This window comes from Morchella importuna (genome assembly GCF_003444635.1).
Source record: "Morchella importuna strain M04M26 chromosome Unknown Morimp01GS024, whole genome shotgun sequence".
NCBI lineage: Eukaryota > Fungi > Ascomycota > Pezizomycetes > Pezizales > Morchellaceae > Morchella > Morchella importuna.
This window is the reverse complement of record NW_025763421.1, coordinates 621,004-646,737: the sequence shown is the minus strand read 5'-3', so window position 1 is coordinate 646,737 and position 25,734 is coordinate 621,004. Positions and strand designations below refer to the sequence as shown.

Below are 25,734 nucleotides of genomic sequence, written 5' to 3'. Positions count from 1 at the left end.
TGCACCCGTAATGTTGATATTGATGCTCAGATTGAAAACAACGAAAAATATAGTATATAATATAGTTCGTGACTATATAGAAGTAGGCTATTGATCTTTGTTCTTCATTGATTCCTGGCGCCATTGGTTTTCTCTTGGGGAATTTTTGATCTATGTATGCAGCCACGGTTACATATGGAGAAATGTCTCACTCCGAAATCGGAATCACGAACACCCTTGCAGAGTGGCTGTACAATTATGAACTTACTGGCCGTGAGACGGCACGAATGCATCAATCGGTGTGAGAATTGAAGAGATGAATTGAATGATATATAAATACCAGACAGACAGGTCCCCTGTGGTTCAATGTGACCATGAGATAAGGTAGGGTTAGGAACTATCACGAGCCTACAATATTAGATGGATCCCCTGCCCTACAAGCACTGTCAAGCAGGCGCCAGGAGTAGCTAGCTAGGCAGCTACTTAACTAGCTTGGATTATGTAATACTGATGACACCCTAATAAAGGCCCGCGCGCGGTGCAGTCCAGTCTAACTGTAACTCTTGACGTGATTATGTCAGTAGGGTTCTAGAAGTTGGATACCTAGTGTCAACGATCTCCGCATCACCTTTTTTTCATGAGCCGCCTAGGGGATTAAGTAAACCTACTGCTGCGAGGTCGATTAGAGATCTGGGATATCCTAAGTGGCTCTGAGATTTGCTTGTGTTAGAGTATTAACCGGCTAGCTAGGTGGTTAGGTTTGGGCCTCTGTATCATTATATGAACGCGTGCAATTAATGAATTAAACAAAAAAAAATTTATATGAACGCAGGCCTGAGAAAACTTGACTTATTGTCGGCGAAGGGCCGGGACGCAACATAACAACCAGCGAAAAAGAAACCTAACAAACATCAATTTCTACACAACCTCCAGATATGGGAAGTAGGAATAGGTAGATAGACTATATCAAGGGTGAGGATTCTGATGGTGATGCTAGAACAAAAGGTTTAAGTGTATTCGCTTAATCTTTTTCTAGTATCTTAAAACATTAAGTTTCAACCAACTTGATGTCGAGCCTCCTACTCGCTAAAGGAACTTCTGGGAAATATAATATACACACTTTAAAACATTCTCTATCAGTAGGAGAAGCTTTTGGGAGGATCGGTTGGCTGATTTGGGCTTGTTAGATTTGACCCCATAAGTCAAGTTTTCTCAGACCCGTGTTCATGTTCATATATATAACCGTTGTGCTGATCGTGCGGGTGATTAGATAAAACGTAATCGGAAGTTGATATATACACCGCGCTGATCACCAAGATAGTGATCTAGTCGATATACCATATCAAGTCTTCGTAGATACACCAGGGATATATATCCGGTCTCCCAGGTAGCTACAGACAAGTAAACATATATTGAAATATCTTAATCATGAATTATCACTCGGTCTACGAAGCATTCGTGATTTTTCACGAATCGTTTTTAATGCCTTAAAACTCGTATTAGATGCTCGAATACGTTGTAGCAGTTAGCGTGAAACGTCTAGTAAATAGGCTGACGGATGTGGATATGGGTTGTGGTTCATCGGTATATTGGCTTGTGGATGAGAATGGTCTTTACAAGGTCGGTTAACGAGTCAGCTTAATTGTGGAATTCCTAAATCTCCTATAGGGTTGGGCCTAGTACTTAGTGATGATCTAGGGCTCTAGGACGAGGGGAAACAGTGTGAAGTTTGATTGTTATACTAAATTTCTCTTCGAATTGGAACTATAGTAGTGCATGCAAGAGTATCTTTCAAGTACGAGTATAGTTGACGACTATATTCAAGCAGAGACCTTCAATAGCTTTCTACTTAAGTGATTATTTGGCGTGTCATGACTACAATACAGTAGACTTGTCTTTTGGTGCGTGGCTCAAACCGTGTCCTCACAACTAGATCTTCACAACACAGTGCGTAGTTGTTAAACAGTGTTAGTAATATGGCAGTACGTGGCTTAATGTCATCCCTCAATAAACACGAAGGAAGCTGTCCAAACAACCAGGGATACGTTTAATTCAAAAAAATGAGGGCGCATGGTAGTTTTTGATCTTCGCAACCTTAGATATCAAAGGCGTTCAGAGTTAATCACAAACGCATTGCAGAGCGCCTGTATTATTTATCATAATTTATATTCCTAGATATGCTATCGGCATTCAGATTAAATTTTTTATATACACTAGACCAAGCCCCGTAATTAATGAATTAAACAAAAAAAAAAAAGACCAAGCCCCGCGTCCCCATTGTTGCAATTTAACCCTAGCTATCACTCCACATGATTCTTAATTCTAGGACTTTTGTCTCTGGGGTCTTTTCTCGACCTCATCAAGTTCCGACTTTTCTCCCGAACGCTCCAACTCCTCCTTTTTAGAGTTCTCAAACTCTTCAGATTCCCAATCATCACGCTCACCCCCGAGCTCTGCCTCGAGATCTTCATCATCTTCAAGATCGACTTCCTCCGCTTCGGGATCAAACTCATCCAGTTCATCGTAATCATCATCTTCTTCTTCATAGGAATTTGGTTCTGTTGAATCCCCATCGTTTTCTGTCCCTTCCTCCAAACCCATATATTGGAACATCATCTTATCTTTCTCCTCCTCACTCATTGTATCCCACTCGGGCCCAAACATAGCCCTCCCACTAGAGTCTTCCAACTTTTGAAATGCTGCAACTCTCTCTTCTTTGCTCATCGTATCCCACTCGGGCCCAACCACCTGTCGGCCCATACCGAGCTCCTCCCACATTATATCTTCCATCGCCTTATCCCTCTCCTCCTCAGTCATCGTGTCGTACTTAGGCCCAATCGTCTCCCGTCTAAACTTCTCATACTCCTTCTCGTCAAGTGAATCCTCACCTTCCTCCTCGACCTCCTCCTTCTTCTCCTCCTCACGGCTTGTAGATATGGCGTCCCACTCTCTCCGTCTTTTTTCAATATCGACTTCATCACTTTCTTCCAACGGAAAGCCACTCGGCCATAACCCCACATCATCGGTCGGGTCCGTCACCCACTCCCTCAGCCCCGGCGAGCTATGTCGGTTCCGCCTCACCGTGGCGTCAATATACGTAGCCGGGACCCCGGCCTGTATCCCCTCCTCCAGCAGCCCTGTCCATTCATAGACCGCTTTCTCGAGCTGCCCGTAGTCCCGCGTCATTGTCCTGGCCGTGATCATGTCCATGCGCCGGCACCACATGGAAGCGTCGGGAGATTCGCCTTTATTCCAGTCTGCAGTGAAGTCTTTTGCGCCCCCTCTTCGGTATGCGGCGGCGCCATTTTGGAGACCCTTGTTGTCTTTCTTGGAGGGTGCTTTGACGGGTTTAGGGCCTTTGGAGCCGCCTTTCTTCTTGGATAGTGGCGGGGTGGTGGTGAAGTTCCTCGTGCGGTGCGTCTGGCCGAGTATAATAAGCTGTCGCACTGGTTTGGGCGTGACGATTGTCTGGTATTGTGTTTTGTGAAGAGCGAAGGTCGATTTCAGAGGGAGAATTAAACCTCCCCTGGACCTATAAACGGCTCTGAGGATTATGGAATTCATTTCTGCGTATGCGTCGAATGGTACCGGACCTGCGCAACGAAAAGCTTCAGCGGGAACGTGATGTCAAGAAATATGACACCACTAGTGGAGTTCTTAATAGCGGGATTTGCTCTTCGGTTAGTAGAAACAAGTACGGATTGGTCAATTGGGAGTTAGTTGTGTCAATTGGCTGGTTGTGCTGATATCATATGAGGATGAAGATTCTAGATGTCGTGAACGTAAAATATCTGACTAAGAAGGATCAGCTAACCTAATCTGGATGATTCTCATTCTCTAACATTTGGTAGCATCCGTAGATTACGGACCGCGTCACCCACATGCACTCGGATGTGAAGTACAAACAACTACATTCGCAAACATCAACCTTAGGACTTGACTTCGTACCAAGTACCTTCTCAATCCCCCGCCAAATACCAACCAATCAACATCTACTACGGACAGGAGTGTCACAGTAGAAAGAGAGTGTGTATGTACTGAAATAACAGTGCGTGTATTTAAAAGATGCTCTAAAGGAATGGCCTCATATTATCACCCGCTGGCTTAAGAAACCAAACTAGGTACGTAGTGACTTCCAAAAATTTGCTTATATGATGTTTGACCGACCCCCTCCTTGTTATTTCGAATCATAGACTATCACTCGCTATCCGAATCACCCGTGTCACATCCGGCAAACAACCCTATAAGATTCCCAGCAATCACATACCTCATCACCTTGGAGGTCATCTACTGAGATGCCCATGATCTACCTGAAGCATCAAGTCTGGGGAAATACCAAGATATACCATCGTGGTACATTTGGGGGACATGATACATTAAGTAATGGTCCCCCAAAAAAGAAAAATTCGTGTCTTAAGATTCCACCTGGGAGTCCACGACGCTCGGACCATGAGACGGTATATGCTTCGAAAATTGCCTCCCACCTAGCTCGCTACTCTCTACCTACATACTCTACCCCAGGGTTCCAAATTGTCGGGAAAGGGCCACATTCATTTTCTGGTGGCGGAGGCACTTAGCCTCAATTGAGCAATGAGCACGTTGCCTGAGTGAGTGATACACAGTGATCTCGCTTGTGCCCCGAGCACCAATATTTCTTGCCACCAATGGAAACCTGGTATGGTTAGACCGCTTAGCCGGCCTCTCTACTAGCAAGGAAGAGGAAAAAGTGATTCGTCAAGAATTTCTAGTTCCTTCTACAAGCCAAAAAAGCCACCAACTTGTGCTGACGAGACAATAAATTTGTGAGCTACCAATCTTACTCATGGTCGGTCATTATCATTAATATATTCGTGTACATACTGATATGATGATGATGATGATGCAGAGCAAAGAGTTTTAGACTTCTGAATATATACCATATATAATCAGTTAGAGTCGAGTACGTGGCATCAGATATCTATTGTCTGCGTCAGACATGTGCGAAGGTGTAAGAATGATGGGGTTACGAGATATGAGATTTTAGCGTATATGGACGACATGCTGTAGATATAACACAGCCTAATACCAAAGCATCGTCAGGGTCAGGTTTTGTGAGGCTGAATTACCGGATGGAAAGATCCTGATGCAGATATTTACTGCAATAGAAGCTAGATTGACTGTCTTGCATAAAAGAATGCCATGATTTTCATTGCATGGGTCATATGGTTCGTCCCTGACAAAGAAAGAATATTAATTGGGGCCAGAACAAGGCTCAGACACTATCTTGGTCCGCGATTGCCGCCATAAACGTGGTGTTTTGGAACATCAATTTCCTGTTTTGACCACCGACCCCATATATCTCAGAACTCATGTGTATCTTCTGTACCGGCCACCGCCCTCAAGTTTCTAAATATGGAAGGTATACAGGGTGCCACTCGTTTGCTTTGGCGGATAGTAAAGAAAATCGGACCCGAACTCCGGATCAAGGCTCTAGAGCTGGAATATTCGATTCATGCCGTGAATCAAGGCTAGAGTAACTACAGCTACACATGATTGTGATACTCTACATGTACATAATCTGCGGATGGAATCCTCAATTTTTAGATCACGGTCGCAGAACCTTTTGGCGAGGCCCGCGACGGTACATACATATGCGAATGATCCTCGAAGGGATTGACGTTGGAATAAGGCCCGGGCTGATCCAGCGCCGATTATGCGTTTGGCTGGAATTGTTTGAGCACAGACAGAGAGACCGAGATACAGGGCTCGCGTGCCGCGGTATTCAGGCGATCAAGCTATTAAGAGAAGCGTATTCAAGCATGTACTCCTCGAGCACAATGTGTGTGTGCGTGTGTGTGTGTGTCTATACAATATGTATTGCAATCTAGAGGCGAGATTCTATTCGCACAATATCCTTGCCCGAGAGGATTATCACCAAATAAATGGTCACCAAGAGGCGTTGATTGTAGTAGACATCAAATGTTTGAACAACTACCTACATATTTGATATACATCAATCACAGTGTTACGATCCAAGTCTTGAGCCGATTAGTGGAAATCGAAGATCCCTGGGCTATTTCACCGGCTGGCGTCCGTCCCCAGATAAAGCTCCGATGTTAATTAATCCCAGACGCGCGATGCTTCATCTCCCTCAGCCTGTAAAAGTCTTTGGAGGAAGTGTTTGAGCGAAAATCTCGTCTCCAAACATGGACAAGCTTTATCAGCCAGCAAATTGGTTAACATTCGATCAGTACAAGGGATATGCTGCAGTGGTGTGTGTACTTTTTTTTGCTTTCTTCTTTGTGCAGATAGTAGATACCTACACTTTCAGAATCTACGGCATGTAACTCGTGCTCACCCTCACCTCACACCTTTGGCGTTTTATTCATGGGTCAAGTATGTACCAACGTGCTCTTAGCAGGCGGTTGTACAACATGCTGTCATGTCCAAAAGAACACATCCATCGATCTAGGTAATCAATTACTATCGGACCCAGCGCGTTCATGCAAGGGATTGCATGTATTCAGCACCAAATCAAGTCTCTCCATGATAACCTCATACCATTTGGTCATATGTCACCACCACCACCGTCTGTACCCACAAGTGGCGAGGGTCTCGCAGAGAAAACTGGAAGTCCATCCCGTGGATTAACATGTAACCAGAAAAAGCAACACCAGAAAAATCAGGAACACAACTTGCATGGATTGCGGTATTTACAATAGAACCTGCCGTGAACAGTTGAATATTTTTTTTTCACCTTGGCGTCGAATTGGAATCCAGACGTGCCTTTACGTTCCGCTGCTAACTAGCTGGGCCTGTTCACGATATCTCACTCGAAAAGTGGCTTAGCGTGGGGTGGGAAGGAAGAAAAATAAATGATCGTCAATAAGCATGAATCTCTTTTTTTTCCCCACGGGGTAAGTTGTCTCTAATGCGGTCGGTACCTAGACACCGCACTACCCGCATGAGGCATATAGAGGTCTCACCTTCCCGTACATAGTTCAAGTCAGGCTGAGCGGCCCAGTCAGTCAATCAGTCAGTCAATCAGTCAGTCCTGGGCCAATTTCGAAGAATTTGAGGTTGAGAACAGGATTCACCTCAGCACAAAATAAGCGACTTAAAACGCGGAGTCCAGACTTGCCACGATACCCGTTCCGATACGGCCGGCCAGCAGTACTCTCGAGTTACCAGGTTACCAGTACAGGAGAAACGGTTCCGCCGGCCACTCACATCCCGTCGATTAAGGGACCCCACGCTTCCCCACAGTCTAGGTTCTTCTTGCTTATGTATCTCGCCAGCCCTGCTCCGTTTGCTTTCTTGCTTGCGCGGCTAGTTGATCTCGAATTCAATCGAAATTAAATCCTTAATTATAATTTTATGAACTCTCGTACGTTTGAATTGCGTCCCCCCCCTCCCCCCCACATATTGACAGCATGTTCAACGTCTTCTTCCTAATATCCAATGGCCAGATTTTCAACCATGGTACGTACTATAGATCAGTTCGATCAACTAAGTTTAGACATTCGGTCCGTTTGACTTAATCCATCAAGCCAACGCTTTAGAACCAGGCCGGACGGGGTTGGATCTGTGCGTTTAATTATGGAAAGAGAAATGTTTTCCGCAAAATCATTTAAGTAATTATATTGGCCAAACGCGATTTGTTTGCATATCTGATGTGTTTATGTATCTCGGGACCTCCACGGCTGATGCATCATATCCGGGTTATCATAGAATGTGCAGATATATATGGCATACCAATATGAACAAGCTGCATTATTATAGGCTTATCATTGGCCGCTGGGCCCAGCGGACATGGAAAGAAATGTCTCATCGGCTCCCGTTGACAATATCGAATTAACTGTAGTTTTTGGTAATCCTACGTATGACCGAGGCCGAGAGTTGAGAGCTGTGGTTTATATAAACTTTTCATATCTCGGCTTTAGTTTATATAATTCCACGTAGTAAGAGCCATTACACTCATCCCCCGAGATGCCAGGGGTAACCGAAACCTAAAGTTGCCCGAGAAAGCAAAAAACAACTCCATATAGTCTGCTTCACAACTCATCACTCGCCCAACAACCAATCCCATCTATGTACCTCCAGGAAAAACAAACCCGTCGATCCCGTCTTCCAAAAACCCATGTCAACCTAGCCAACACAACTCCTACCCGCCAGTTTTTTTCATATTTTTTTTTCGCACCACCCCAGTGATCCATCGCGACATGCTTCGCAGCCAATGGACAAGACATCCGGCCTGCGGGCAACCTCAAAAAAGCAACGGTCTACAGGGTCCTGTAGATCGTCACCTGGGCAGGAAAAACGAAGGAAGAGGAATCCAACCGGGAAGACACTGGCGATGCAGGCTTTTACTAAAGACCACAAGCTCACTTTCCCTCTACTCTACTAGCTGGTCAAGTACGTACGTCCGTATTTTATTACATAGCCCACTCGCTGGCTATCGTCGGGGTTGGCTCTAATAAATTGAACCGGTGCTGTATTGGGAAGATTATACATAAGTGACCATGAAGGGGAGGAAGATATGGTGGTAGGTCAGATCTACAAATCCATTAGGTACTTGGACGATTCAGATGTTACTCTACCTTCGACCATCCTTGCTCTAGGTCGAGGCGAGTCCGGCCGGTCCAATGACCGACTGACTTGAGTACCATGCACTCGCTCTAGTTACCTTGCCAAGGTGGTGGTAGTGTGGGGTAGATATGTGGGGTATGTGCCCGAGTGACTTTTTGTGCTTTAGTTTTTAGGGACTTGACAACCTGACCTGGCTGGCTACATGTACCTACATACTCTACCTACCCACTTACTCTACCCACTATTCTACCCTACAGGCTTACTCTTTCCCAGGTACAGGTAGATCACTCTCATCTGATACTTACCCCGTACATCTGTACCCATATCAAACCCCGGTCCTAGCCAGACTAGACAGCGAGAGACATCGATGCTCGCTACCTATTGGAAGTCCGTAACCAAACTGGCTGCTGCTAGCTGCTGGCCTGGCTCCATCGGCGTTACCATCGGATCGGTTGTTTCTACCTATATATACACAGGGCGCAGCCCCCCGCACTCTTCCCTCCCCGGTATCGCCATGTAGAACTCTCCAGGTTAGGGTAGGAGAGGGTGCGGCGGTAGGTATGGAATCCGTATCGATATGCTTTTTTATGTATCTTTCGATGTAGTAATTGAGATGGCGCGCGCGCGGTCGGCCTCAGATGCGGGTCAGATGGGAATCCGATTCCGATCCTCAGATAAGATTTGCTGAAGTTGGTTTGGCGATGGTCGATCTGTTTCAGTTGGGGTTGCTTGGGAGATAGAGGTGGTGGTGGAGGTGGGAGGTTACGAGACAACGCTGGTAGGGTTTGTTCGTAGACGGTGGTGCCTTGGAGGGAGGGTAACTCTGACTGCAGATATATGTTGATCAACTCTAACTCAGAAAACTGAGGTGGTGAGCACTGAGTTGTGCTGTGTCGAGTTCGTTGAGTTCACAAGAGGTCAGACGGACAGGTTCCGTAGCTACTCTAGAGAAAAACAGCATGCCTCCCAGCCAATGGCTACCGGATGCTTCTCCCTACAAAGAGGTTGGACCCTTAATCTTACGGTATTTCTCCACGGCTAATATAAAATTCTCCTGTGCCTACATCATCATGCGGCGGCGGCGCCTAGAGTACAAATTCCTACTGTAGCTAGCTCTATTCTACTAGTCCCCCAATACGAGATTGGATTCCTTAGTTCCCTTTCGTTTATCGTCACGTCGTCAACGAACATTCCACAGACTCTAGCTCAGGCTCCAGAGTAACTAATTAACTCTTTCGCCGCCGGCAGAGCGCATGTTCTCTTCCTCTGCGTTGTCCTCTGTTTCCGATATCTTGGTTGCGCGGATCGTGGTGAGACGTGGAATGACGTACATTCCCGGGAAATTAGATAAGAGGAAGAAGAATTAGAAAGTGAAGATTATGAATGAGCGAGTGAGGGTCTGTAGCTAGTTGAATGTGTAGTTAAGGAAGGGAGTTAAGGGTTGTTTGTGATGGCTGGACGGATGGCATGCTGCCTGCAAGCTAGTCATGTGCGAACGTTACACCACTATATTGTGATTCTGGGTTTCAGAAGGGAAAACGTGAAGACTACGCTCATGTATTATGATGGAATCGTTCACGGGCAGAGTCGCTCAGGGTTCGCTTTGCATAATCAGCCCATTTTCACCCCCCTCCCCTTTCAGTTAGTTGGAGCAGGCCGTGCGTAATTGATATGTTTTTGCCTGCATTCGATTCGATTTTTCGTCTGATCTGATGCACTCTGGAGCTTGGAGGAGCAGGGGAAAGAAAAAAGTGAGTGAGTGTTTCTACCACGTCCAGCCAGCTCTAGGCGCTCTAACATCACCACCCCTTTCGTTTTTTCTTTTCTTTTCTTTCTTTTTCTCTCATATGCTTCGACCTCACAAGATGCTACATCGATTTCAATTGGTCCGGTCACAGTCAGTTACAACTTAGAGTACATGACAACACAGCAGTAGGATGCCTACCGGAAGTAAGTACCTATATCCTCCCTCTACTTTCTGTGAGATATGTAGGCATAATGATGCATCAAAATTCATGAACTGTTTATTTAATTTTTTTCCTCTCCCCATCCACTTCAAACAAATTCACCTCAAGCACCACATATCGTCATTTCTCCCGCTGCATAAACTTAATTCCCCGTAATATTTTTACTGTTGTCTGCGGGGTTTTTTTTATCTCACGATGCTTCCTCCTCTGGTGTTGTAGCAATCAATTTGGCACGGTGACCGCGCATGCATCGGAAAAGGGCTGTCTGTATGTTGTGTCCACCGTGTGTGTCCAGCCAGGTCCAGTCACTCGCTGCTATTCAGCATGACACACGACGTATGAGGGCGGCGCAACTCACTAAGGTAGGGACACCTCCATCACAGCTAACACGCTAATTCACGAGCCAGGCCCTTTGCTTTTTCCCAATCACCACTAAGCGAAGGAGATCCTTTTTTTCTCTGCTTCCATCTGTGCTACAACGGCGGCAGCAGAGAAGGAAGGAGCAGGAGGAAAGAGCAAGTGGTCCCTTGATTCACCTTACCTACCAAGTACCTCCATCATAATCATCGCCGTCATCGTCATAGAATCAATCCACTGCATGGTCTGGCTGCGTGTTGGATGTGTTCCTACAGCTCTGCTGGTGATGGTTGGCGGTCATATAATATGAAAACGATAATAAAGTTAATTATTGCCTTCTCCTCCCCCTCCGCGAGCCGTCCCTTCACGGTGCGTTAAGTTCTGCTGTGCCTGTGAGGATTTGACGGAGAAAGAAAACAAAATTTTCTAACGAAAAAAAATGAATTGCATCAGCTGCCTCAGCACCAGGCAGCTCCCCCCAGACAAGAGAGATCCGCACCCGCGACGATCCATCCTACTTACCGACCCTACATATAACGCCATCCCTCACATCCCTCCATAACCTTCCATCACAAAGGAAATCATATTCCAAAGGGGGAACATCTCCAAGAAATATCTCTATATATGCGGCTCAACACATTTTTTTTTTTTAAAAAAAAATAACCTTCCCGTAGTAAAAAAGGAGGGGCAGGTGAGGGGCAATGGAGGGGCTCAGGGTCCGATAGTAAACAGGGCCTACCCTATCGACTATCGATAAAGAGGTTACGTGGATACGGTCTAGGGTGCTGCGCGACAGCCAGAAATCGATAAGCGGAAATACCAGAATTAAGTACATACAGTAAACAAGGAAATACCCAGAAGTAGTACTATGAACGTACCGTAAACTCAGTGAAGCCAAGTGAAGGAGCCGAAACCCAAGGGTACAAAAATTTATTAACTAGGAACGACGGCATCGTGCTGTACGCGCTGTGCACAATGCACAGGACATTGTTCTCATTCGATATCGACGTCATTGAGTTACAGACCGAACAGACACAGAACACGAACACAGACAGACACAGGGCGGCCGGACTTGTCGGACTTTTTTTTTTATGAAATCAAATCAAATCCTTGGGCCGAATTACACACGCTAAAGCACACACACATCTATCCTCGCATCGAAAGGTTTACAATAGGCATGGTTGGCGAAGAGCGAAGACGCAGGGCGGCTCCCGCGGCGGCGGTGGTAGGTGGTGCGGTTCATCCTTCCATCCATTTTTCTAAGTATATTTTTATTTCCGGTAAAATACCTTGATGCGTGTTGGAAAAGGAAGAATGTGGTTATATTGTCTTTGGCTTTGGGGGAAAGTCGAAAAAATCGCCCCTGCAAATAACAATCAGATTGGGCTGGAAACAAAAATCGCGCAAGAAGGCGATTATTCAGGTCAAGATTTGCTCAGACTCCGTTGCAGAAGATCAGGAAGAGGAGGAAGCTCAAGAAGCTTCTGAAGCTCAAGAATCGGTTGGTATCTACCATTGTTCCTCGCCGTATCTTGGGCCAATGCAAGATGTGATGTGAGTTTCTAGCCTTTCCATACCTCAAGGTTTAGCTACATACTCTACATGCCGCCGTCTGCTCATGCATCTGATTTGGCAGAAGAAGGAAGATCTTGCTGCTTCTCCAAGTGCCAACCACCGGCGAGTGAAATGGGTAAATGAAGGCTCGGCAAGAAAACCGTTTTTCTCTAGGATACGGTTCTGCCACACTGGGTTTCCTTCCGTCGTCAAAGCTGCCCGGGACACCACCAGCTGACCTAAAGGTTCTTTTTAAATCACTTTTTTGAAAGATAAAGGCAGCATAAACAAATGCGACCAAACGCAGAGAGGTCCAGGCAGATGATAAATACTCTACCAGTGTATATTTGGAGTTCTGATTCCACGGTTCTGACGGGTTCGAAAAGTACATATACATACATGTACATATTTTACATATGCACAAGGAAAAGGTGATATATCAGTCTGGTTGTAATTCAGCCTGATGGTTTCCGAGATCTTCAGCTGTGCAATCATTGGCCAGGGTACTTAGAGATACAATTTTTTTATGATCAACCGAGAACAGAATTCGGCTTGCGCCTTTTGGGAATTACACCGACAGCATCCTTTTTTATTGCATCCTAGATGAAGATGGTGGTGGAGATTTAATTTTTTCTGCCTTCTTTTTTGTTTCCATGGAGCTTATGGATAACAACTACCGACTTGACTTCTGCAAATTACGAGAAGGGAACGGGAACGGGACGAGCAAAACTAATTGAAGGCGTCTTGCCCCCAAAGTAACGCCCGGGCATCAGAAGGCTTGCTATTCTACTGGCTGGCATTGTTAGAGCTAGGTCCATATCGCTGCATCGATGTGATAGTATCTCTTGCTCAGCCTTGTAATAATGGAAACTCTGCCAATGATTAGAATTTTTGGTAGTTCTGGGTCATTTTGCCGTGTCATATCACTTGGTGGGTCTCCACGGTCCTCGTTCTGATATGTTTCTCGAATTGTCAATGATGATCTACAGACAACGTGGTAGGGTAGCACGCGCGCAAAGTTAGAGTACTGCCTACCTGATGCAAGACATACCTGTTTCTCGTCTGGAAACGTGGATTATGGTCTTACTCTAGAGGATTACCTACGTCTAGAGTAAAGTACTCGTGTACTTATGCGGAGTTGTCTGATATCTCGTATGTACAATATTTACATTCCAGCATACCGAAAGGAGACCCAAGGGGATATATTCATACATACATGACTGGTTGAGTACGGAAGGGTACAGCAAATTCTATCATTACCACCCAGATATAGAAATCTATGTACCCATCTATCCTTTAGGCATAACGCGAGGTATCCGTGCGTCCCAATTCATCCTACTTACCTGTACCTAGACACGCAACGCTGCGGATCTTATCAAACTATCGCCACTTTACCACACAACCCGCTGCTGGGTGCGGGCGCGCCAGGCTAGATACCTACTCTAAGTACCCTTTCAAACACCCGGCGTTTCGACGTTGCCGCCGTATTGGCCCGCCGGGAAGATCCAGAGGTTCATCCGACACAATCTTGAAAGCTTGAGCGGCTCCTCCCGAGCGAGAGACCAGAAGTAGGCAATTGGCGGGATACAAACAGATATGTGCTCAAGTCTCTTGTTACCATTTTGCCCGTGGTATATACAGCTACACGCAACGACACACGTACTTAACCTGGTGGTGGTTGTATATTTGCCTCAGGTCAGCGCCATGGCCCATGACCAGCGGTTGTTTAATATCATTTCTCCCGGAAAGTCAAGATTTAAACGTTTGTTTTATTTATTATTATTATTATTATCATTCTTGCCTGTTGTTTTTATTTTCTGCTTCGACAACGGCGGATGCATAAGGGAAAATCTATATGTGTACATGTATGTACTGTACATCTGTACATCTTCTCGGATAAAATCCCAATCACAATCACGCGAGCAGCATTCCCAGCTTCACAACCCTGGAATCTGGATGGAGGCTCCTGTTCCTGCTCGCCCGCCGCCGCCTGGGGTTATTTTATTTTTCTCACGATACATATAATTCCTTTTTGCCCGGCAAAACCGCAAGCGAATATCTCGCTGCCAAGGGCTAGCCGGCGGAAACAATGCCCTTTAGGGACAACTTTATTGATAGATGGGCAGCGCCGGTTAGCTAGGGCGGTTCATCTCAGGGGGGCGGCGGTGGTGTTAATTGTTTACCTACTACATACGTTCAGATGGACCATGGGGGAGTTCAATCAAAATCAAGGAACACAGAAAAGAAAAGAAAGCAGCGGGCATTCTGGATTAAGCGAGTGAAGCCGAGAGAGCGGTAGCAGATACTGAACAGATAGACAACGGTACGGAATTTGAGTAAAAGACCGCCTGAAGTAAATAACACCTATATCATATACCGGCCGCGTCGGTAGGTACTGTGGAGCTTCGGTCTACCTGCCTGCCAATGAGAGGTTTGGGGGTCCGCTTCAGTAGCCGGCGGTATCATACAAAAAAAAAAAAGTCAAGACGCTTGCCAATCATAATTACTACTCTGCCCGCGAGATCATAAGTCACGTTTTTTTAATTGAAAAAAAAAAAAAGATAGTATGTTGGGGGCGCTACTCTACATCCGCGCAACCATGCATATCAAGACGGTGCTTCGACGACACTCCTGCCAGCCTAAATTACAATAAAGCTGGACCACCGTCGAGAGTCTGACCACAGCGCAGATAGGACAGGCGTAAGTCAAGGTGTCATGTAAGTAGAATAGAGTAGGAAGCGCAACGCGCGCCACAGGAAGGTAGGTGAGCAGAAGAAGAATTAATAATGTAGGATAGGAAAAAGAAAAGAAAAAGAACAGAGCTTTGATTCTTTCCTGGACCGAGCAAGCCAGAGCAAGGAAGCCTGACTAATGCGACGACGAGACGACAAACCCCAAACCATGCCCACCGCGGGATCCCGAGCATCAACTCGTACGCGAGACATCCCCATTTGCTACCGGGAGACCGGGGGAGCGCGGGAGTCGAGTTCGTGGGGGAAGAGGGAAGAAGGATGAACGGAGGGGGGAAATGAGAGAAGGGACATGAATAATAGGTAATATTGGAATTTAAGACCGTGGGGCTGATGATCAATGTTTCGTGTGGTTGCGCAAGGATTTCTGGCAGGCTTCCTGCTTAGTACTACTTGACTCTGATGACGGACTCAACAGTTCAGCACTGGCTGTAGGTACAGTACGTATGGCAACTCACTTAACTTCAGATATCGTGAACTTTCCCGCAGAACCCTTCCTCTGCAGTATGTACTTATATATGTGCGTACATCATACCTGGCGGTATGCTATGCTAAGGCACTATATCATGTTATGAAAGCATGCATAACTCGTATATCTCTACAGTAGCTAGAGTATTGGGGGGGCGAAGCACCCGGTCCGGCAATAAGGAATTGGGGGTTTATTGATAGAAATGAAATATCTACCATAGGATGGATACCACGATATCATAATAGCAACATTGATGTCAGTAATGCCAATATATCGTGAAGAGATGGATGTAACTAGGTTAGGTGTTTTCAGCGCCGGTGGTTGTTCAGTTAGGAAATAAATATTTCATGTGGCTGGCCAACTTTATGCCTTCGACCTCTGCTTCAACCCCTAGGCGCGCGAGGCACGACTGTTGTAACACAATCCTCCAATGATCATGTGCCCCCGTGCTTTCGTGAATTAAAGTGCAGGAATAGTAAGCGTCTGTATCATCGATGACGGAATTTCAGAAGTCAAGCCATTGCGGATAGTGGGCACGGTAGAGTAAGGGTGCTGTATGTATGTTGTATGTAGGGACAGAGGTAGATAGGTAGGGGGGGGGGGGGGGTGGAATTAGAGGTATTCTATCGTGGGATAGGTAGAGTTAGCTAGGGAGCTGTATTGCATTGAGTTGGTTCCAGGGTAGGGCAGATACCGGTAAGTACGTGCACCGGTGGATGGAATGCCGAAAAGCTACCGTATCTCTACTCTATCTCGTTTTTTTGATTTTTCTTATGTATATTTATCATGTTTTATTTTTCCTGACACGTTGGTGCACGGGGGTACAGATAGACGTGACAGGTAGAGTAGAAGTGTGGATTCTCATGAGCCGGATTTCCCTTCTCAAAGGGACTGGCTTGGGCGGAGTGGTGGCTAGCTAGCTCAGCTCATGGTAGGCCAGATAGGTGTAATTGAAACAAGTTCACGATACTTTTGCTTGGTGTAGCAAGTTGAAATCCACAAAAGTAATTGCCAAAGGGGCGGGTGTGGGCCGGCGTCGACGGGGTCCTTCTTGACGGGCTAACTAGAGTTAGAGTGCCTCCTGTACCTAGAGGTAGGGGGGAGCACGCAATAGTTTCCATGCAATTATTTCTTGATGGAAGCAGGGGACACTTTTTTTTTTATTGCTCGCTGTTTTAATCGTCCATCACTGGCAAGACGTGCGCACAGCCAACTGCACTGACGGGCTGGATGGAGAGTGAAGCGAACGAAACGACATGAAAAGTCAAAGCACCCACAAGCTGTAGTGTGGCTTGCTGACGCACATTTCGATCTTCCGGCCCAATGAGCGTTCTGGGCGATGATTTGGGATGGTTTTTAAGAAAATCTGGGGTCATGCGGGCAATCGAAGAGGGAAACAGAGTTGTCTTACCTTCAATCCCCATCCCCATCCATGTCGACTCTTTTGTGAATCGGATCTGTCTCTGGAACTTTTCTCCTGCCAGTTCATCGAGGCAAGAGAGATGGATGCAGCGGGAGAAATCTAAGGTTATGGATGAGGCTCGTATATTGGTGGTGAGCTGGTATGTATATCATGTGGGCACCTCCGTGATGGAGTGTAATTTGGATATACTGCTGCACTTGGGTCTAATGTGTACACATGTGAAATTATAGGTATGTGGTACCTTTGACTTGAATACTCCCGGTGGACAGTGCAAACATAGTCTATAGAGACACGAGATGGGCAGAAGTATCGGAAACAGATACAGGTGCATTCTCTACCGTATGATGAGGACTGAAAGGATAAAATGAAGGATGACGGGCGATTCAGGAAGTACCTACTCTCATTTGAACGAATCCCGAGTTTCAAGCATTCGAGTAGGTACCAGAGTGTGAACATGACCCAAACAGCAGCTGTGAGTGAGTATATGAGCCTGGGCCCAAAAAGTGACGCTCGGTTGACATGTTCATTGATCTGTTACTGGGGACGGAAGCTGAGGTGTGTGTGAAGGTACTATACTACCTGGGCCACTATCAATAGAGATCAATCTAACAGCTCTGTGGACCTAGGTCTCTATGTAGAGTCTACGAGTGGCAGAAAGTGTTAGGCGTTCAACACCGGGGGACCCGCTCTCTGCACGATATTTCGGACGAACAGCCCACTACAGCTTCAACGGCCGAAGTTCTGTTGTGGTTGATATGTTTGCATTCTCTTTGCACTCTCGAAAGTCAGAAGAAATCCGTGCCTACCCTTATAGAGTTTTTGCTTTATCCTGTGGCTCCTCCTAGGTACGACGGTTCTCCAAGTAAAATAACCTAGAAGCCCTAACTGAAATCATCGGATGAATTAAAGCTCTTTGGATGAGCAAAACATCATATGAGACATGATACGCCATCGTTAGCCAAACGCGACAACGGCTGCTGGTAGAAAATGATATAAAATCAGAGAAAAAGCAACGTCCTACGCGACCATACTGGATCTGTAAAAGTATGCATTCGAAAGGTTCATGAACGTATCACTTGGCAGGGCTTTTGTGTCTGTACCCCCCAAAAGTAGGCGCCAGCGCCGCGTGCACTTTACGGTTGCAGTTTGGTTTGATGCCTATCCATACACGCTTCCTGCTACTAATTAATAGTGGGACAGGGCCTCGGGTCCTAATAACGATGCCAGTTAAGGAATTAAAGGATTAAAAGGCGAAACGTTGAAGGAAGGTGGCAGGAGTAATATACCAATATTAGTTAACAGTGGAACATCATGACGCTTAGTTATTGAAAGTATTAAGCCCATGCGCAGAAATGATTGGGGCGGCTGGTTCATGATAGGATTCAAGATCTCCAGTTTCATGGGATAACATTGCTATTCTGGGTGAATAGGTACTCGAGTACTTGACTCAAAGGTATTTCAAGCCAATACGAAAGCTGAGCAGGTACTTCCATTTCCTGTATTTACTGAGCCAGGGAGGTCAGCACCTGAGTTAGCAGTTTCTCAAGAAAGCTGTTGTATGCAGGCCGAATGAAATATCTTGCTTGAAGGAAATGCTGGTTGTCCCGGTAGCCTGCTCGTACACTCACAATTGATGCGGACTGGGGGGTTCGAAATGAGATAGGTCTAACGAGCTTTGCCAGACCCTTCTTGTACCTCTACACTGCCTTCTTGCCTTGTCCTCCGTCTTAGCATGTGTGTGAATGTACCATCCAAGCTCCGTGAATGTGATTGCTGGTCACTATCACCCTATCACATACTCGCTATCCGGATCCCTGTGAGGTAAGTATACCATGCTGCTTTAGTATCATTATTCACACAGTCCTTCCCCAGCTTTTGGTTTTGGATTTGCACATCTTTTTTTTTTCTTCTTTCCTTTTGCCCACACTCACTCACACACGGTTCAGTGGAGAGTTAGCTGGGGGCACCGACACACCGCGACCCACATTTTTCTGCTGCATGCAAGTCAATTGAACGTCAACGAACCACAGTCCACGATACCGTGACGTACACGAGCGACGAGACTTGAGGTTTCCTAGCCGTGCCGCCGAGAGAAAGTGAGGCGAGGTGGCTGTTTTCCCTCGGGTCGTTGGTGTTATCCCGGTGTGAACTAACTGGTAGTAGGTTGCCTAGGAGTAGCTTTTTTTATTTTTCTCTTCCCTCTTTCGATGTTGACAATCATGCCCTACACGATCCGAAAGTAGGATAGTGGGAGAAATTGTTGCGATGATATAAAAATATACAATCAGGAAAAAATAAAATAAAACACTCGCAACGCCTTGAATAGCCAGGTACACAGAGCACACCCACAGAGCTCACAGAGTTCATGGGTGACAGAGCGGGACGGTCGGTTCTGGTCTGGAAATCGATAGTCAGGCTGAAGGGGCGAGGATGTTAGCTCCTTCCCTTGCCCTGGCGGGTGTGTGTAATAATATCAGGAACGAATCCCAGCGGGACAAAAAACAAGAAGATTTGCAGACATCGTGTCAAATAAGATAAAACGTGAGCTCCACGCCGGAAGGGGCGCTGATTGCAGAACCCGAATAAGAGAAGGGAAGGGAAGGGAGGTACACACAGCACAGTACGTACCGCGCAATAAATCAAAATTGAATTGATTGTAGAGTACGAGATCGTGGAACATCAAAGAAAGAAGAAGTAAACGTGTGAATACCTACATACCTGCTACAGCTAGTAGGTGTTCTACATAAACTACCTACTATTCACAGCCCTCACCCTCCCACCCGCTGCTTTTTGCACGCTCTGGATTGAGCTCTCTGTGCCGGTACAGCCAGGACACATCCAGGTATCCCAGGTAGACTTCCGGTTGGTTCTTATATACATACATCCGCCAGTTTTATCGGTCCGTTAGACAGTGACCAGTCGCGCTCATAGTCGTAGTCAGCCACTCATTCAGTCACACACATCTGGAGTCTCGAGTCACCCCCCTCCAACGCAGCCATCCAACCACGCATTTCCTCATAACCCTTCAACCCTTCCATTATATCTCTTGTTTTTCCTTCTTCCTGACCTGTCTACCCCCCCGGTCAAGGTTGAAGTAGCAGACAGCAGCAATAAACAACCACACTTCACCTTTCAAACGTTCCGTTGTTACTGCTGTTCGGTGAGTTTCATCCAAGAGACTAGACGACTGTAGTCATCTCAATTCGCCTCGTCGCTTTCAGTTCTGCTTCTCTCGGATTCGGCGAGTAAGAGAAGAAAGGGTCGAGGGATAATACACAAATATCTATCAAACGCCCCCCCCCCCCCACACTATATCCTCTTACGACCCAAAGTTACAGAATAGCGAAACTTCAAACGAAGACAGATCGACAAACACCGGGTGACGCAAAAACTACTTCTAGACGTCCTCCTGCCCGGCCATCGGGAGTTGATCCTGAAAGCATTTCTCTCCTTTCGCTTTTCAAGGATTCTATCTCATCTACCTGTACGATCTTCTGTAGATTGACTTCCTCTCTTGTACAGTCCTGCAGTGACCATCACTATCCTTTCTTAAGAAGAAGCCGCCAGCCACCTTGTGAGTGTTCTGATCGACCCGTTGTGGCAGTAGCCTTGGTGTGTGAAATCGTCTGGACTGATTCCCGGATTCTTTTCACGATTGTGAAGTGGCAGTAACATATTTTTTTTACTGTTCTCAGCCGACAGTTTTGATTTAGGTATACGGACCACTCATAGATTTCCTACTCCTGCATGATCGCTAACTTGATAGATAACTGTCCAGTAAAGATCCTAGTGTTTCGAGCATAGTCCTGTCAGACCCGTTGAACGACACGAAGACCACTACTTTTTGCAGCATCTCAACTTTCAAAATTTTCAACCTGGCCGCGTTATTACCGAAAGTGCTACAGCTTCCTCTTCTTCGTGCGTCTCATCTTCTGCCAGCGAGCAGAATCAAAAGGAGCCCTGTCCCAGCTGAGATACACTTGATTTATCACACTCACGGTCGACCTTGATCACCTTACCCATCCATTCTTCATCTTCTAAGCCTAGAGCTTGGTATAGACGGGTGCTTCAATTGTATACTCTGTGAACTGTGGGTTCATCTTATTCAAATACCTTTGTAGTGCCAAAATCATCCTGACCAGATTCACCTCTTCAAGTCTGGCTCGCTATCACAGCCTTGCCCGACTTCCTCACATAGAGTCATCTGTCGTAGTATGGCCGGAGAAAACGTCGCTCTGCAACCGCCAGTCAGTTCAACATCCCCCACAATGTCTTCCTCTTATCCCAACGGAGTGAATAACGGGAATGGTATGCCATAATTCGCTTGGTCCCATCCAATGTAGAAGCCTTAGCGATAAAGTACTCACAAGTTGTTTCAGCCTCTAAATCACAGCAGCCTCTTCCACCTCCACCAAAGACTGATAAGCCCAGACCGCACGTGTGTGCGACTTGCACACGCTCGTTTGCCCGTTTGGAACATCTAAAGCGTCATGAGCGTTCTCATACAAAGGAGAAGCCATTCGAATGCCCGGAATGCACCCGATGCTTCGCCCGTAGAGACCTTCTTCTCCGCCATCAACAGAAGCTACACATGACAACAACTCCCAGCAGCCGCCCAAGAGCTGGTGGTCGAAGGGAGAGCACTAGTTCTGTTGCGTCCACAACTGGTAGGGTTCGAAAGAATTCCATCTCCACAGCTACTGTTCCACCCAGTGCCGGTGATGGCGGTGCATCAACAATGAGAGCTAGGCCAAGGGCGAATACCATTGCTCATGTGGATTCTTCAACTTTGGGAATGATTGCCGCCGCAAACGCGAATGTTAACCGCGGAAGAAATGGTGTAGCCGCTCAGGCCAATATGGGAGGTATCGGTTTTGGTTCCCACAATCATGAGGAAACCAGGTATGTCTTTCCAAAGATGAATCCCCGGACATGGGGTGCCTGGGCTCATGAGGGACCTAGGCACGCGATCCCCAAGATCGATACTTCAATCAACTCATTGGACTTGGGTGGAATGATGCCCCGTTCTGCCACAATCCTGCCCTCTGAATTCGACCTTGAAGGGCTGTTTTTTCAGCCACCAAACTGTTAACCCAGCAGCCCTACACTTCAACATGTCTCCTCTTCAGCAGCCTATTGGAACTCCGACTTCGCCCTTCGGGTCCGATTTCCCTAGCATTAATTCATCGTCCTACTATTCCATTGACGATGAGGATGATTATGAATGGATGAATGTTTTGGGTGGGGGTAGTCTTCTGAACGAACCCGTTGATCAGTCATCTCCGAGCGCTTTCAGCACCACTTCCGCGAGTGGGATAAGCGAGTTGATGCTCAACGACGCTGTATGGGGGGCTGGCGGAATTGGAATCAACTCTACGGGCAGCTCGATGAACTATTCTCCATCGACTGATTTTACGACTCCGAATTTCAATGATACCCCACCGCCTGGTACCGTTTCTCCAAAAAGCTTGCTAGCCCAACAGATCTCTAACGAAAACTATTATTCTACTCCAGATCCGCTTTCCATCTCCCCATCAGGGATGGCAGCTGGCTTCTCTTCTCATTACAATCAGTTTCCGAACCAAGAAGCTCCGCCAGCTGGCCCGAACTCGATGAGCTCTTGCGGATCATCCCTAATATCGCTTGCAGCTGAATCCGTTACCGAAGCCACCCGCGCGGCATTGTTGACCACCTTGACGCAGCAGCCAGGATTTAACGCCCAAGCAAACCAACAAAATTATCAGAATTCTCGTAACCAACAACAACGTAGGTACTCGACATCTGCACAATCGTCCCCAGTAACTACAGGATTCACCGCATCGGTAAAGCAAGCGTCTGCGGTCAATTTGCCCAGCACCAAGGAGCTTCAGCGCTATGTTTCCGCCTATATCAAGTACTTCCATCCGCACTTACCATTCCTACACATCCCTACCTTGAATTTCAATTCTTCTACCTTTACAAGCAGCTACAAGGGTGGGCAACGCAACGGTGGCATGACTGGTGGCGGTGGGTGTCTCGTTTTGTCCATAGCCGCAATCGGAGCCCTTTACGAATTCGAGCCGATAATTGCACGTGAGCTCTTTGAAGCAGCGAAACGCAGCATTCAATTGTTCCTGGAGGACCGACGAAAGGCCGATGTCAGTGCTGCAATCAGCGGGATGCATGGGTCGGGCTCAAATGGAGGTGACTCGAGCAGCAATACCCCCGTTTGGCTTGTTCAGGCAATGCTTCTTAATGTTATCTATGGATTGCAATGTGGTGACAGAGCAGCTTGTGAAATTGCTGTTACCCACTGCGGGGCATTGGTTTCTTTGGCAAGGTCCGCAGGTTTGACGCGCCCAACAGCTATTCCTGCCATGAATTCTGTTAAGCAAGAAGATGGCGATATTCAGATGGGGGATTTGGATCTGGGGTCGTTTGATGGAAGTGTTGGTAGTGATGGATGGGGAGGACTTGGGATCAAAATGGAGGCCGATGAAAACGTCGAATGGACGAGCTGGATCATGGCCGAGGAAAGGAAGAGGACCCTGTATGCGGTGCACTTTCTCTCTAGCTTGCTCGTTGCTGCACACAACCTGTCCCCGACACTTATGAACAACGAGATCCGCCTCGATTTGCCTTGCAACGAGGAGTTGTGGTCTTCGCACGATGCTGCTGAATGGCAACAAAGAGGCGGCCTCGTTGCTGCCTCCAAGAGCTCGGTTAGTTTCGCGAATGCGCTTAACGGACTTTTGTCCACAGGCCAACAGCAATACGGTCCCCCGGGTAAATTCCAGAATTTCACCAACGGCCAACAAGGAGGAATCCCACCCTACCCGCCTTCTGGGATCATTCCCAGTACATTTGGATGTCTTGTCCTCATATGTGCGCTTCATGTGTACATTTGGGAGACACGCCAAAGGCACCACGCCCGTCACTGGACTTCGGCGGAAGCAGAAGCGATGCACGCGCACATTGAGCCTGCCCTGAAAGCATGGCAAGCAGCGTGGTACAGTAGCCCGCATCACAGCATCGAGCGACCAAATCCATACTCAATGGGCCCTCTATCAGCCGACTGCATTCCTCTCCTCGATCTTGCGTACATCCGTCTCTTTGTAGATTTGGGAAGAGCAAAGGAGTTCTTTTGGGCAAGGGATTACGATGCCATGGCAGAGGAGATTGCTCGTGGATGGGATAATGGCCAGATTACATCTTCCAGCGCATCTTCAACCTCAGCGCAGTCTGATGCGTCGTTTTCTGGTGCGATGTCGCCCGCTTCTTCTCCTGCCTCTACTTCGCCCTCTCCGAGCCTTCGGCCAATCAAGATGGAGCCCGGAACATCGTTCACAAACAATGGCATGCCCGTTAGTCCCAATGGAGCTTGTTCGAAGCGCGAAAAACATCTTAGAAAAGCTGCTTTCTACGCCGCGGACTCACTAGCGATGTCGGATACCCTTGGCGCCTCAACTTCATCTTCTTCTACCGCCTGCCGCGAACTCCCCATCCAGTCTGCACTTTGTACATTTGATTGTGCGCAGGTCCTTGCTGAGTGGATTGCCACTGTCCAGGAACGCGTTGCACCTTTTGTTGGAACCCTTGGCTGCGGTGATAAGTTCGAATTAGGAGGAATTGAGGGGCTAATGATTCTCGAAGCTGAGGACCGTAAGCTACTCGGAAAGGTTATGGAGATGCTGAGAAACGCGCAGGCGAAGATGGCTATGGATGCTTATGCTACCGCCAACGGGAGCGGGATCATCAACGCAGATAGTGGTTTGGGTCCCAAGGTGTTGAGAGTTAGTGCCTATCTTCTGGATAAGGTGGTTGTGTGGCCTGGTACGTATCCTTCTTCAGCCGATCTCGGATTTAATTTCTAACATCAATTAGCTACACGCCTCATGGCGCAAGCTCTCCGCTCGCAAGCAGATCATATGGAAGTCCGAAACAATACAATGCTCGCTCATCATATGCAACACTAAGCTAATCTCGCCGAATACGAGGCCGTCATCGACCTGAAATGCAAGAGTTTTTCCTCGTTATTCTCATGATTTCAATCTATAGATCACGGGATTTTTTTTTGAAGGAGTCTCAATCTTCCGTTTCCCTTCGTTTCATTTCCTTTGTTCACCGTAAATATGGTACCTTTTTCATATGTCTGGGAATCTTATTTCTTTCTCATGTCTATGGGTGGCTCGGGTTTTCATATATTTTGGTTTGGGGCATATTTTTTTTCAACCTATTTCTCATATAATTTCCTTCATTATCTGGGGCTTGGTGTTGTTTGATTTTTTTTGTACGAAAGTACCGTTTTTTCTTTCATGATTGAGAATGATAGCTGATGATGTACACGATTGTTTGTATGAATGTGTGTGCATAATTGTTTTTTTTTCGATTTTCTTTCTGGCAGATAAACCGTCTCTCTCAAGTTTTTATGTTTGATATTCAATGTGTGGGGGCTGTGGCGGTGGCGGAGATTCTCGGTGAATAGGGTGTTATATATATTTTTTTATTATTTCGCCCTATTCTTCTCCTTCCCGCTTTCCCCTTTGCATTGTGCATTTTGCTGTTCTTTTTTTCTAAATATCGACTTGTTCTGGGTTTCTGTTTTTATTTCATCCGTTTCGCTTTTCTCACGGCATTTCTTTGTGAATACTGATCAGCGGTTTTGAGTATGTAGAGGACTTGTTTTGT

The 25,734-nt window shown here is 46.7% G+C and overlaps 5 protein-coding genes across 5 annotated transcripts; 3 read left to right on the top strand and 2 right to left on the bottom strand.

The window, feature by feature from the left end:
* Nucleotides 1-2,301: 2,301 nt before the first annotated feature.
* Nucleotides 2,302-3,543, bottom strand: LAJ45_07596 (uncharacterized protein; the record flags this gene model as incomplete). Its single annotated transcript, XM_046117152.1, has 1 exon — nucleotides 2,302-3,543. The coding sequence occupies one exon, from the start codon at nucleotides 3,541-3,543 to the stop codon at nucleotides 2,302-2,304; it is 1,242 nt and encodes a 413-aa protein (XP_045969797.1).
* Nucleotides 3,544-11,611: 8,068 nt separating this feature from the next.
* On the bottom strand, nucleotides 11,612-12,387 carry LAJ45_07595 (uncharacterized protein; the record flags this gene model as incomplete). The annotated part of the gene is made up of 4 exons (XM_046117151.1): nucleotides 11,612-11,656; nucleotides 11,750-11,837; nucleotides 12,014-12,234; nucleotides 12,385-12,387. The coding sequence occupies 4 exons, from the start codon at nucleotides 12,385-12,387 to the stop codon at nucleotides 11,612-11,614; spliced, it is 357 nt and encodes a 118-aa protein (XP_045969796.1).
* A 4,580-nt stretch (nucleotides 12,388-16,967) lies between these two features.
* LAJ45_07594 (uncharacterized protein) lies at nucleotides 16,968-17,319 on the top strand (the record flags this gene model as incomplete). Its single annotated transcript, XM_046117150.1, has 2 exons — nucleotides 16,968-17,206; nucleotides 17,298-17,319. 2 exons carry the CDS (start codon nucleotides 16,968-16,970, stop codon nucleotides 17,317-17,319), a joined length of 261 nt encoding a protein of 86 aa, XP_045969795.1.
* Nucleotides 17,320-21,335: 4,016 nt separating this feature from the next.
* On the top strand, nucleotides 21,336-22,159 carry LAJ45_07593 (uncharacterized protein; the record flags this gene model as incomplete). Its single annotated transcript, XM_046117149.1, has 3 exons — nucleotides 21,336-21,375; nucleotides 21,447-21,969; nucleotides 22,030-22,159. 3 exons carry the CDS (start codon nucleotides 21,336-21,338, stop codon nucleotides 22,157-22,159), a joined length of 693 nt encoding a protein of 230 aa, XP_045969794.1.
* A 22-nt stretch (nucleotides 22,160-22,181) lies between these two features.
* LAJ45_07592 (uncharacterized protein) lies at nucleotides 22,182-25,022 on the top strand (the record flags this gene model as incomplete). The annotated part of the gene is made up of 3 exons (XM_046117148.1): nucleotides 22,182-22,515; nucleotides 22,582-24,879; nucleotides 24,931-25,022. The coding sequence occupies 3 exons, from the start codon at nucleotides 22,182-22,184 to the stop codon at nucleotides 25,020-25,022; spliced, it is 2,724 nt and encodes a 907-aa protein (XP_045969793.1).
* Between the last annotated feature and the right edge of the window lie 712 nt (nucleotides 25,023-25,734).